Genomic DNA, 14331 nt, shown 5'->3' with positions numbered 1-14331 from the left:
GTCTACATACTTTCAATCTATACATTTTATTTCACTTTTAGTGGCAATCAGTGATACCCCTAGGTTAAGCTCCCATTCTAGATCAACATACAAACAGGAAGGGTCTTGAACGTAAATGGAAAACTCCTCTGCACAATCCACAGGAATAATGAGGGAGCAGTGTATTTTTTTAAGTTCCAAATTATTTTCAATCTTTTTTACAGGCCTACAGAAGTAGCCAGTGTAACATCACCCGGCAGCAGGAAATCTCTCCATGGGGGATCCATCAAAAACAAAAAAGTTACCACCACCCTCCCCCCACACACAGAGAGCCATAGCTTTTATGGAGCAACAGCATTTTGCTTTTCTTCGTCCGGCTCTGGCGACAGTCTGGCTACATCTGTACAACAGATGAACAAATGGATAGATATTTCGTTATCACAATAATTTAAACTCGTACTGACACAATGATTATATTGTAACATTACATGCAGTAAAATTGGCTAATTTAAAATTACTATTTTTACTAACATGATACCAGTTTAATTGTTATTGATTATATTGAAACATACCTTACCCACATGTAGGACAAAGATAGGGCGGCACTCTGTATTTCTCAGACAGTAAAAAAATTGTTTCCTCATGAGTACATCACAAAGGATTTCAGAATTTTTCCACTAGGCTGTGACAACTGTGCTGAATAGCATAAAAGAGAAATGTATTCATGCATCCTTAAAATCGATCAAGAAACTTCTCAACAGGTTTCAATGCGCATTGTCAGTGGATGTCCGGTTGCTACAAATATCACATGATATTTATTGTCAAAATGTCAAGAGCTAAAAAAAAATTATGTTTTGATTTTTGTTTTGGTTGTAAAATATTTTCGTGTTTTGGTTTGACAAAAATTCCATTTGGACCGTGTCCATCCTTAGTATATACAGATGTAGTAAAGTTTATTGCATTAAAGTGGGATATTCTGCGTTATAGTGTGATATGGTATCAGCAGGAGCAATTAAATCTTCTACATCTGTTCTAACCTGGGTGGATTTTTTAACAGGATGACAAGATCCTAGATGAACAACGCACACATTTTTACAGATGACGTTAGAAATTTTAGCGGAAGCAACAAAAAATGTAGTAATAAAGTTCAAATGTATTGAATTATGAGATGATACTTTGTCAGGGCTCCCTGCTTTTGGTCCATCCAATTGAGAAAATATACTGTATACGGGAGATCGGTTTGTAAGGTTTATTTCCCATCTGAGAAATACAGAGTAACATCGTCATATTTGCACTGCAAGTGGGTAAGGTTAGTTTGGTATGACCATGAGCATTATACTACTATGAATCTGCACTGCTCCTTGCCTGAACTGTTAAAGCACAATTTTCAGCATAGAGATCATTAATATTTTTTGGCTGGTTTGCATATGGTACATTAGTAGTTTGCCCATATTCTAGATAAAAATGAAAGCAACAATATTGCAGTTTGAAGATACACTAAGGCCTTGGGAAATGGGAATTGTAACTTAAATAATAAAGCCTGCTCTATTAAAAAAGTTATCTCAACCGGTTACGGTATCAAGAAGAGTTTATGGAAATATATGTAACATTGCAAGAGGCAAGTTGCGGTTTGCATGGTAATTTAATTTTGAATAGCTTACTTTTACTATATGTGCGCTACCTGAAAGATACATTAGTATGTACTTTTGTTTTCAACTACAGCCTAAATTAACTCAAATTAGACCTGTGATACCATAAAGAATTCAAATGATCCTTTCAGCACATGTGATATCAAGTATCTGGTGAGCTGTACCAATCTCCAGCAAAGTGAAGAGTAATTCAAATAGTTATTCTGTTTTTTGTCAACTTTTTAAATATATGTTATTGTTTATGTTCTCTAGACGGCATAGACATGCATCATATGAGGTGTTTGAGTCTGGAATTCATTATGCCTGGGAACTATATTAGTATCTCGTTATTGTGAACTTATTTTGCTTTACCTTTATCAGCGTATGTGATTGAGAGGAGATAAGAAGTAGAAATATGTGAAAGTTGGAGGATTTTTGAAATTCATCAAAAGCATCAATTATGAATATCTTACTTAGAAAGCATCTTGACACCAACTTTCACAAGAAAGTTTTTCTGCCAGTTCTGTGGTGGCATATAATGTATCTCCATTTGCTTGATATACTGTATCTCCATATGCTTCCTATACTGTACCTCAATGTGTTTCATATACTGTGCCTTCATGATCTTCATATACTGTATCTCCATATGCTTCATATACTGTATCTCCATGTACTTAATAATTATACCTCCATGGGCTTCTGATTCTATACAGTATCTCATTGTGCTTCCCATACGGTACCTTCAAGTGCTTCCAATATTGTACATTATGTTCTTCCTATAGTGTACCTCCATATGCTTCCTATACTGTACCTCCATGTGCTTAGTATACTGTACCAACATTTACTTCCTATACTGTACCTCCATGTTCTTCATATACTGTACCTCCATGTGCTTCCTGTACCGCTCCTGCATGTACTTCCTATACTGTATTTCCATGTGCTTTATATGCCCCAAACCCACCTTAGCAAACTTGACACCCTCTACAATTCAATTTGTCATTTCGTTCTCCAATGCAACTACAACACACATCACTGCGAAATGTTCAAAGAACTAGATTGGTCATCTAGGCGCAAAGTTCACATTTTCTGTCTTGCCTTCAAATACTTTCTGGTCAAGCTATCTATGTGAACAAGCTCCTCACCCCTACCACATGCAGCACTTATCATCTGAGATCAGACTCCAAAAGACTGTTCATGGTCCCAAGGCTCAACAAAGTATCCGGCCGCACCTCCTTCTCTTACCGTGCACCCCAAAACTGGAAAAACATACTGGAGACTCTCACATTCGCCAGTCTAAGTTCTTTCAAAACTAAGGCTGTCTCACATTTTAATCTGGTCTGTAACTGTTACATAAGCTTATAATATACATCTTCTCTAACTGTGCATGCAATCTATTGTACAGTATATAATGTATACCCTGTTCATTTATGTAACTGTATTTGTAACCATGTATTATTTGTCATATTAACTATGTCCAGGACATACTTGAAAACGAGAGGTAACTCTCAATGTATTACTTCCTGGTAAAACATTTTATAAATAAATAAATAAAATAATACAGTGCAGTACATCCATATTCTTTATATGCTGTACCTCCATGTGGTTCCTATACTGTAACTCCATGTGATTCCTTACAGCACCTCCCATGTGCGTCATATACTGTACCTCCATGTGCTTCCTATACTGCTCCTCCATGTATTTCCATGTGCTTCAAATACTGTACATACATTTATTTATTTATTTATTTATTTATGGGAAAGGGTACTATGTTTTTCCCCACCAATCTAATGAATCGTTTTATGATCATTGTGTTCTACCTTTGGCACCCTGGCATAAATATACTTTATTGATGTTTCCCAGCAATCTGCATTCAAGTTTACTCAAATTAAATACATAAAACATACACAATGTGAAATAAAATTGTAAATCAGTGGGTTTTGACCTTATGATTTTTTGTTTTTTTTACATTGTTATGTTAAAGCTTGGGTTATGTCGAGATGTAAAAAATGATGGTCTTTAATATGGGCATTTTTTTTAGTTGATTTTTGACAATGGAGAAATTACACAATCTGTCTGATTCATTAGTAAATGATTTGCAGATCCCCATAGTTTAAAATCCCTGCTCAGATATACTGAATTATTATACTGACTATATTTAGGAACTTTACGCAAGAAAAACATTTCTGACTAATACTTGATAACAGTATACATTCCAAATTTACATATAACAAACTCAAATAATTATTAAAAAAAAAAAAACAACACTTGGGTATTAACCCGTTGAGTACCGAGTCTCCTGAACCGCAGCACTATTGAATCTGCATGTGTCCCATAAAGCTTGGAGCTGACACCACTGATATATAAGCCATACAGTCATTAGTGAGGAAAGCAGTGATAATGCAGGCAGTGGGCTGGTCAATCCATAGAGATACAGCGGAGCCTCTTCAAAGAAAAGACCCCAAAGTAAATCACAGTGCGGTGCCAAGTAGCCTCACAACTGCCTAAAACATAACTGCATGTATTATTGTGTACTCACGACACCCGTTCTGCACTGTAGCTACAAGAACGCTCCGGTGGCCATCTCTGCTCCTCGTGGTGTCGGCGTGCTCCTATCCGGAAATGACGTGTAAAAGGGAGGATTTGGTAACCGTGGTCACAGCACTCCACACAACCAACGCTTGGAAAATTCAAAAAACTTTATTAAGCTCCACAGTGAGCATACTGCACCGACACACTTTATTCGAGCAAATACCCGGTATGTACCTGGCAGATACCTGGAATGCGCCGCTCCTCACCTCTGGCAAGCCCCGTTGCATTTGCCGTCCCAGCCTGGGTTCATGCCTGGCTGATGGGCGGCTGATCTGTTAAATGATAATGATTAGGATTTAATAGGCTGCAATGCTTCGCGTGTCTACCAGATGGCATAAATTCATGAATTGTAATGCAGTATATATATATATACTGTGCAGTATTGCAGCCAGCGGGAATAAAATGCTTCAATCCCTGCCGGAAAATAACTCAATGCACTCGGGCAGAAAACAGTCACAAACCTCAATACACCCGGGTATACCCGAATTCGTGGGACTAGCCGAGCTCGAATAAAGTGTGTCGCCAGTGTACATAGTAATAATAGTAATAATAATAATATACAACGCTTTTCTGTTACAGGCTTGTTACACTGATTGCAACACTTGTATCTATACGAGTCTGAGGGAAGGGATAACACCTTTGAAAGTGACACAGTCCCAGGAGTTGCTATTTGGTTATGAGCATAGACCATTTAACACCACGTTACTATATACAGTGCGATACTTATATTTATCTGTGTAGTGCTGTCAACATTGTGTACTACTAAGTCTGATACAGCTACCTTATTTTTGCCTACGCAGTATGCATTTGATACTATGTGTTTAGTTCATGAGCATCATATGTCCTAAATAACACGCAGGAGTCTATGGGGTTAACCTCCCTTATATGTTCCATAGGAGATTACTAGCTTTACTATTATCCCTATCTTTGACTCCCTTCGCTCCTCCGAGGGGTCAGTTCATAGCCATATTTTATCCATTTGAGTGTAATTATTAAATTTAAAGATGTATTAAAACTTTTTTGTTTTTTGCGCCGTTTTCGATTTTAGTTTCAGGTATAGGGGATTCTTAACCTTATAGCCCTAGAAACATACACCATTGGTTTAGAGTGCAGTTATAGGGGTACCATTTGAACTTCTTTGTTCACTCTTTCTAATATTGACCTCATACCTCTTTGCACCTAACGTTTTATGGACCTACGGTATAATAGGTGAGCAGTTCTTCACAATCCTTATGTGGTTAAGAGACAATAATAAACGTATGAAGTTCTATAGGGAACACACTTACATTTGAACAACAAATCTTCAAATGGGGATGGGGGGACCTCTTGATGATACCTCAAAATAGGGAAGAGAAGGGAAACATAGTATAACACTGTTTATTAACAACAAATTAAAAAGAGATTGAAATCTAACAAGCGGCCAATAAATAATGGCATAGAGAGGAGGTGTCTCCAGACTCCACAGATCGTCCTCCAGAATATTTGGTTGTCTCTTGTGGATTCTGTTCCAGCTGGTAAGATGGTAATGCGAGGATGCAGTTAACAGCAGGGGGGTCTTCCGGAACTCGTGCACAGACCGGATTTCCTCTCATATCTCCCTTTCAGGAACGTAGTTTCCTGGATCTGCTTCAGTGTCCCCACTGGAGGAAATAAGAGGCTGAAGGAACCCTGAAGCAGATCCAGGAAACTACGTTCCTGAAAGGGAGACCTGCCTGACGTCCACGGAAGCAGAGGATACCACGAGGGTTTCGTGTTACACCGGAGGCGACCAGGACTCAGAAGGCTCCAAGTACAAATTCTCTCCCCTGCATGCATCCTATCTACTTCTAGTAAGTAGGCATTTCATTGAGCTTTGATCATAAGGGCACATTTGGCAACTAGATTTACTGCGCAATGTCCTGTTTCTCTGCTCTATGTCATACATCTGCAGGTTGAATATATCGTGAGGAGGACTGTTCACTCTTTGCTCTGTGAACTGTGATTTTGATACCATATATCACCAGATGACCACTCAAGATTGGGAACAATAGTCTGTATATTTGGACTTTAATATCATTTCACATCATTTCACTGTATTTACACATGCGCCAGGTTTATGTCTATTTTTGTATTTATATTCTTGTTTTGAGGTTTATTTTGGGATATTCCTCAGTAGATTACCAGGCTGCTTTAGTTGTGCACTGCACTTATTAATTCACATATGCACTGCATAGTTTTAATTTAGGTATAGCGCTTGTCACAGTATATTTTGTATTTTTATTGTTGTTATCTCCCACTGTACAGCTGCTCACCTCACATAATACCCTTTTCACCTTTGTCATTAGTATGGCTCTTTTCACTAATAGAGCACTTAGAGGTGGCAATTTTGATGGGGTCTTTGATGAAAATCCAGACTGTATGGATCTGGAAATAGAAAATCTAGAAACGCAGTTCTCAAAATTAGAGAAACTATTACATCAGGAAGTTAAGCAAACTTGGGACTCTTACGCTCTTAAAAAATATCTGGAGTGCAAGAGAATCCCAAGGGGCTTAAGAGTTTTAAAAGTCCCCACGTTAGATAAAGATAAAGAAAGTTTCATGGAGGAGTGGAATTTCTATCTGGACCAATGTTCGGTTAATCTCATACAGTTACTGTAGTGATCAAACAAAGAGCCTCTACTTTGGAGATCATTGACAGTGAGATTAATCAGATTAAGGAGAATCTGGAACCCTTTATGGAACTAAAGGAATATAAGGAACTAGAGGACAAAGTGATTTTAAGAATAGAAAAATTGGATAGAGAAACCAAATTGAATAAGCAAATTAAATTTGCAAGAGACAAAAAAGATTATCACGAAAATAAACAACGTAACTGGAAAAGAGAACAGGTGACAGTCCCAACAGATAATGTAGAAGGAGTAATTAATACAGCACCACCGGTAATTAAAACAAGTAAAGTGTCTCATAAAAACTCCAATTCTAAACATGCTCAAAGTAAGAAGAATGAGACAAAGACAGATAAAAAAGATACAAAAGATCTGAAGAACCCAGAAAACAGTCATACAAGATATGAATCATTTAGATCACAGACATCTGAGGGAGATCAAACTTGTAGAAAATATAGGGAGAGATCACCACTATGGAGATCAAATGAAAGAGAAGATAGAGATGGAGAAAGTAATAAAAGATTTGTTCCTCCTTTTTTTAGAGCAACGCAGAGGTCACAAGCCCTTTTACGAAGCCAGGAGAGAGAGCAGGAGAGAGTGGCAAGGACCCAGGGAGTTAGAAAGAAAAAGATCACGAGCAGACGTCTCAGAGGAAAGAGAGGAGGAACAAGAAAACAGAAAAAGAACAAATGCAGGCAGAGATTGGTAAAAAAACAGAATATCTTTAATCTTAGTGATCACAAACTTTCAGATGTTGAGACAAAAGTATTAGAAAAGGGACTCACTTTTGCTCAAGTCCAGGGACCTAACATGTTTAAAACATTTATTGATGTACATAAATATGTTAGGAAGTTAACACTAAAGAAGTATTTTATCAAAGATGCAGTCACTAGAGCTGTTAACATGGACACAGCAAGTACAAACGCAGTGAAGTCCCCATTGACTGCATTTAAGAAAAGTTCAACATTTTACCCTAAGATGTGTAAAGGGAAGTTTATAGACACCTTTGCGGACATGGTCATAGGAGACTTAGAAAACTTGAGCCAAGACTTCAAATGTAAAAAACAAAATATGACCACAAATGAGAAGGAAGCAGTAAAATCATTATCAAATAATCATCAGATAGTGATCAAGCCAGCTGATAAAGGTGGTGGGATAGTAGTCATGAACAGGGACTACTATCAGGAAGAATCCCAACGAATATTAAGTGATGGGGAAACCTATCAAACACTTAAAAATAACCCCACAAAGGAATATGGTATTCAGTTATCTGAATGGCTGGCAAAAGGGTATGATACGGGTATTATCAGTAAAAAAGAGTTGGAGTCCTTATTGATAGAACAACCTAAAACACCACTCTTCTATTTTATCCCGAAGATCCACAAAAATCCCTTGAAACCCCCAGGTAGACCTATCATCTCAGGGGTAGGGTCCCTAACATCCAACCTATCTCAATTTGTGGATCATCTATTACAGAAGTATGTGGTAGAAATACCATCACATCTCAAGGACACGTCGCATGTGTTACGAACCATTGAAGATCTAACATGGGAAGAAGATCTGATTTGGGTCACATGCGACGTGGTGTCCCTTTACACTATTATAGACCATGAAAAGGGTCTGAAGGCCATAGAGTGGGTTTTGAATAAAGATACCAACATGGAATCTTCAGTTAAAATATTCATTATAGAAGCCATCAGGTATATACTCACCCACAATTATTTCTCTCATGATGGCTGCTATTACCTCCAGACGTGTGGCACCGCGATGGGTACCAGGTTTGCACCAAGTTATGCTAACATTTTTATGGGCATGTGGGAAGAAAATTACATCCTTAACCACAACCCATATGGTGCAAACCTGGTACTCTGGAAACGCTACATCGATGATGTGCTATGCGTCTGGAAGGGCACTAAAGAAGATTTAGAGGCCTTCAAAGAACATCTTAATACAAACGACTATAATATACAATTCACGTTTAGTACTAGTCCACAGTCTATAAACTTCCTGGATCTAACCCTCTACACTGTTAATAATGAGATACACACAAAAACTTATTACAAAGAGGTGAATGCCAACTCCTATGTCTTGGCATCCAGCCACCACCATCCCCATTGGTTAAAAAATATCCCAAAATTACAAGCGCTTAGGGTAAAAAGAAACTGTTCACAATTGGAAGTGTATAAGGAACAAATTGAGGACGTGGGTAATAAGTTTAAAGATAGGAAATACAATGGGAAAGTTGTTAAAAATGCTATTGAGCAAGCTAACAACACAGAAAGGGCTTCCTTGATCCATCCGGTTAAAAAAGTAGCTGCTAATGCAAATAAAGTATTTCTCCCTTTCATCACACAATTTAACGGTATGTCTAGGGAGATATCCAAAGTGTTTAATAAACACTGGGGGATCCTACAAAGAGATCCTATTCTACAATCCATATTACCTGACAAACCGCAAATTGTGTATAAAAAAGCTCAAAACTTAAAATCCCAGCTGGCCCCTAGTTGCCCTAAGAAACATCAAGGATTGGGACAAACAATGTGTTTAAAAGAACTTAAAGGTTATTTTCCCTGTAAGAAGTGCATTGGTTGTAGTTATGGATCAAAATGTAAAGAATTCAAATCCAATGTAACCGGTAAAAGTTTTGAAATCCGTTCATTTATTAATTGCAAATCTAATTTCTGTATTTACCTTTTAGAATGTCCCTGTAAATTACAATATGTGGGCAGGACGGGGAGACCACTGAAACGAAGATTTGTCGAACATGTGTACAATATTAAAAATGGTTTGGAAACACACAGTGTTTCCAACCATTTTAAATTGCACCATAATCAATCACCAGAGGGGCTCACATGTATCGGCATAGATTGCCCCAAGGTGGGTATCAGAGGGGGTGATAGACTACAGAGGGTTTCACAGCAAGAAACCTTCTGGATCTATACTCTCAAGACCCTCTCCCCGAAAGGGTTAAACATCGATTTTGATTTAGCATCATTCCTTTGATGCACTGGAACCAATCATTTATTTTCTCATCCAATGTAATTTCATATGTTTTTATACATGGTTTTATACATTTTTACTGTATTTGCATCAAGTGATCCCATGAATCCTAATTGAGTCAGGGAGTCGCTTCAGAGGTGATTAAGCTCATACCCATCTGATGGTAATTATCAGCAAGTGGAATCACCCTGTTACTTTTTGGCCCAAAGTGGCTCCTGTATACGAGGGGTTAAACTGGGGCTATATATTGCACACGGGATTGATGAGGCTCCACAATCCCCTGACGAAGTGACGTTCCCCATCACGAAACGCGTAGTGAGGAGCCTAAGAGGTACTGCCCGACACACTCAAGCTGCTAGTCATTGAAGAGGAGACGGTGACGTCATCCAAACCGCGCCGGAATCCCGCGAGGTACACGCGGCACCGAGGAGGACATTCAAAGACTGAGTGCGGCGTTTGGGTTGTGCTGGGTCGGGCACTTCTTTGTTTTTACACTCACCGTCTTTTGTGAGTATTTTATTTGTTAGAGGTAGGCGTCATTAAAGTTTTTTATTATTGCGCAATCCTTTCCCTCTTTTGTCCCCACTGGAGGAAATAAGAGGCTGAAGGAACCCTGAAGCAGATCCAGGAAACTACGTTCCTGAAAGGGAGACCTGCCTGACGTCCACGGAAGCAGAGGATACCACGAGGGGTTCGTGTTACACCAGAGGCGACCAGGACTCAGAAGGCTCCAAGTACAGATTCTCTCCCCTGCATGCATCCTATCTACTTCTAGTAAGTAGGCATTTCATTGAGCTTTGATCATAAGGGCACATTTGGCAACTAGATATACTGCGCAATGTCCTGTTTCTCTGCTCTATGTCATACATCTGCAGGTTGAATATATCGTGAGGAGGACTGTTCACTCTTTGCTCTGTGAACTGTGATTTTGATACCATATATCACCAGATGACCACTCAAGATTGGGAACAATAGTCTGTATATTTGGACTTTAATATCATTTCACATCATTTCACTGTATTTACACATGCGCCAGGTTTATGTCTATTTTTGTATTTATATATCTTGTAACATACTGTATATAAATGGTGTTCTTCTCTCAAATGCTTATCTAACATCTCTATGTGATGGGAAGTTGGCAATAGGTGTTCAAGAAGAAGTACACTACCGACACACTTTATTGAAGTGTGGTCGGTACCGCAAGCCGGGAAATCTCCCGGCTTGCTAGTGGCCGCCCCTCGGCGTGCCGCGCGTCATAGACGCGCGGTCACGCGTCATCGGGAGCGTGCGCCCCCTGCACGCGTGTCCAGGGGCTCCCCGAGGGAGCCCTGGTGTCCCGCGATCGCGGGACAGCGGCAGGGGGTTCCGGGGGACCCGGCGGACCCGGCAGCGGTAGGGAGAGCGCCCCGATCGGAGGGCGCTCTTCCGCTGCTTCGGCGCGCGCCCGTCACACTCGGGCGCGCGCCAGGCTACTGCTGCGGCACAGAACGGGCAAATGCTCGAATAAACTGTGCCGCAGCAGTATAGTGGCACTTGTGTAGGTAGGTTTAACCATACTATGAAAACTTGAAAAATATACTTGGCATAAAGTTGGAAAGGTATTTATATACATTCAAATAAGGATGGCTGCCAAGAACGGTAAGGCCACAACCACCAAATATGGAAGTTACTGAAAATCAATGGCCCTCATTTTCCAGAGGCTGGATTGTCCCTGGGCCTGACAGCATTAAGGAACAAGGCATGAAGGCAAAAAGTGCTAAGAATCCCCAGAAGTTAAACAAAAGCTGTCATTCAAACCTAAATCTGACAACCGGCAACTGCCGGAATCTCTCCAGTGAAGCAGTGCTGCATGAACTGGAAGACAAAGTTGAAAAGATGAAATGGGATATTCCTGGCTTTACTAAAGTACGAATAAAAGATGAAGGCTGCATTCAGCTCAAATGCAGTCACCTATTCTATTACAGAAGTAAAAAAATGGAGGAATTTGTGTAGTAAGCTTCATCATTAACACGAGAACAACTGTGGAGTATGAAAGCTAATGAGAAAGAGAAGCCACAATCCTCATTCAGTTGACAAAGACATACAGGTTTCCAAGCGTATGCCCCAGCATCACGTCACACAGGCTATGAAGGGGAATCTTTTTACTAAGAAATCAACCACTTTAGCAACAAAGGAAAGTATCACCTCAAGTTATTTATGGGAGATTTCAATGCAAAGATGGGTGGGTGCCCAGCAGAAAGATTAAGCATCAGTTGGTAAGTATAAAGTAAAAGGAATGAACGTGGAGACAGATTGGTAGAATTTGCACAATGTGAAAACTTTTACATCATGAATTCATAGTTCAAGAAGAATCCAAATAGAAAATGGACATGGAATCGACCCAATGGGATCAAGAATGAAATTGCTTATTTCCTAGCTGACAAGAAACACGTGATTAAAGACTGCAAAATGCTTAATAGTTTTGACAGAAGGAGTGATCACAGATTGGTTAGCTGCAAATTACATCTGAATCCGAAGAAGGAAAGACGAAAACTGTTTAAAAAGAAGACAAAACCAATCAACATCAATAACCTCATGAACAATAGCAGAGAATTTAATCTAGAATTGAAAAATGATTTAATTTTACACAAAATATATGGGGACGCTTTAACAAACAATTATGACGAATTTATGAAGATAGTAATTGCTTTCTGCACATTCAACTACAGAGGAGACAACATGAAATAAAACAATTCCAACATGCAAGAACAAGAATTGAATATGCATATTTGTGTAAGATAATCCGCAAAAATATAATGGAAGATGTAACAAAATTTTACTGCGATACAGTGAAGAAGATTATCGAAGATAATAAAAGCTTAAATAAGACAAAGCAGCGACTTTTGCTTCTTCCCAATCATATCACTGCATTCAAACAAGATGATGGATTAACAATAAAAGACAGTGTGCTTATCATAAATGCGTTGAGGACATGAAATTGTACGAGAACACAGAACATGAAATTGTATGAGAACACAGATTATACCCTGTTTTAACTAACAGACAATGTGTGAAAATAAACCATGAATGATGTACCATGCATACTTCCAGAAGAAGTTGCAAAACTCTCTGCTATATCATCCTGGATGGCCCTCCGTCGCCTTAAACTCAACATGGCTAAAACAGAGCTCCTCATACTTCCTCCCAAACCTGGCCCTACTACCTCCTTCCACATTACTGTTGGAACTACGATCATTCACCCAGTAGCCGAAGCACGCTGCCTAGGGGTCACACTCGACTCCTCCTCACATTCGCCCCTCACATTCAAAACATTTCTAAAACCTGTCGCTTTTTCCTCCGCAATATCACAAAGATACGCCCTTTCCTCTGTTGCTCGACTGCTAAAACTCTGACTCAGGCCCTCATTCTCTCCCGTCTTGATTACTGTAACTTCCTGCTGTCCGGCCTTCCTGCCTCTCACCTGTCTCCCCTACAATCTATCCTAAACACTACTGCCAGAATCACTCTACTCTTTCCTAGATCTGTCTCAGCATCTCCCCTCATGAAATTCCTCTCCTGGCTTCTGATCAAATCCCGCATCCCACACTCCATTCTTCTCACTTTTAAAGCTTTACACTCTTCTGCCCCTCCTTACATCTCAGCCCTAATTTCTCGTTATGCACCATCCAGACTCTTGCGTTCTTCTCAAGGAAGTCTTCTTTCTACCCCCTTTGTATCTAAAGCCCTCTCCCGCCTTAAACCTTTTTCACTGACTGCCCCAAACCTCTGGAATGCCCTTCCCCTCAGTACCTGACGAGCACCCTCTCTATCCACCTTTAAGACCCACCTTAAGACACACTTGCTTAAAGAAGCATATGAATAGCACTGTGGATATTCTGAACACGATACATAAAGCTTGGCCCCCTGCAGACGCACTTACCAGAACTCCCTCCTACTGTCTCTGTATGTTCTCCCTACCTAACAATTAGACTGTAAGCTCCTCGGGGCAGGGACTCCTTTTCCTTAATGTTACTTTTATGTCTGAAGCACTTATTCCCATGACCTGTTATTTATATTTTCTGTTAATTATTTGATTACCACATGTATTACAACTGTGAAGCGCTATGTACATTAATGGCGCTATATAAATAAAGACATACAATACAATACAAAAGCAATAAAATCCATGAAGAATGGGAAGGATCAAGGGGGAAATGGAATTACTGAAATATTGAAAGAGTCTAGGAAAGAAGAAGAGAAAATCCTTGCATAAACTCTTTAGATGCTGGTGGAAGAACAGGAATATTCCAGAGCAATTGAGCAATGTTATAGTTATCCTGATACATATAGTATGTTGCCAGGTCCCCCTGTTACCTCCAGGCTGCATGAGGGGGATGGTTGTGTGGTTGCTGCAGGGAGATTGTGAACTGGCGAGCGGGTCGCCGGTGCTCCGCAGAGGGCGCCGCCATTTTGTGTGTGCGCGTGCATGTGCAGAGAAGTCTCGCGCATGC

General features: G+C 39.7%; 2 protein-coding genes across 2 annotated transcripts in view; both read left to right on the top strand.

Annotated features, from left to right (window-relative positions):
- The window catches only part of LOC142492344 (HEAT repeat-containing protein 5B-like), a 42204-nt gene extending 39041 nt beyond the window's left edge, over positions 1 to 3163 (top strand). The window contains 1 exon segment of the mRNA XM_075594992.1: positions 204 to 3163. Within this exon segment, the coding sequence (XP_075451107.1) occupies positions 204 to 317 (114 nt within the window). The 3' untranslated portion in view covers positions 318 to 3163.
- A 1619-nt stretch (positions 3164 to 4782) lies between these two features.
- Positions 4783 to 10945, top strand: LOC142493151 (uncharacterized). Its single transcript, XM_075596705.1, has 2 exons — positions 4783 to 10615; positions 10717 to 10945. The coding sequence occupies exon 1, from the start codon at positions 6911 to 6913 to the stop codon at positions 9842 to 9844; it is 2934 nt and encodes a 977-aa protein (XP_075452820.1). The 5' UTR covers positions 4783 to 6910; the 3' UTR covers positions 9845 to 10615; positions 10717 to 10945.
- Positions 10946 to 14331: the final 3386 nt, after the last annotated feature.

The sequence above is a fragment of the Ascaphus truei genome, chromosome 4 (assembly GCF_040206685.1).
Source record: "Ascaphus truei isolate aAscTru1 chromosome 4, aAscTru1.hap1, whole genome shotgun sequence".
In the NCBI taxonomy this organism is placed as follows: Eukaryota; Metazoa; Chordata; class Amphibia; order Anura; family Ascaphidae; genus Ascaphus; species Ascaphus truei.
This window is presented reverse-complemented; position numbering and strand designations above follow the sequence as displayed.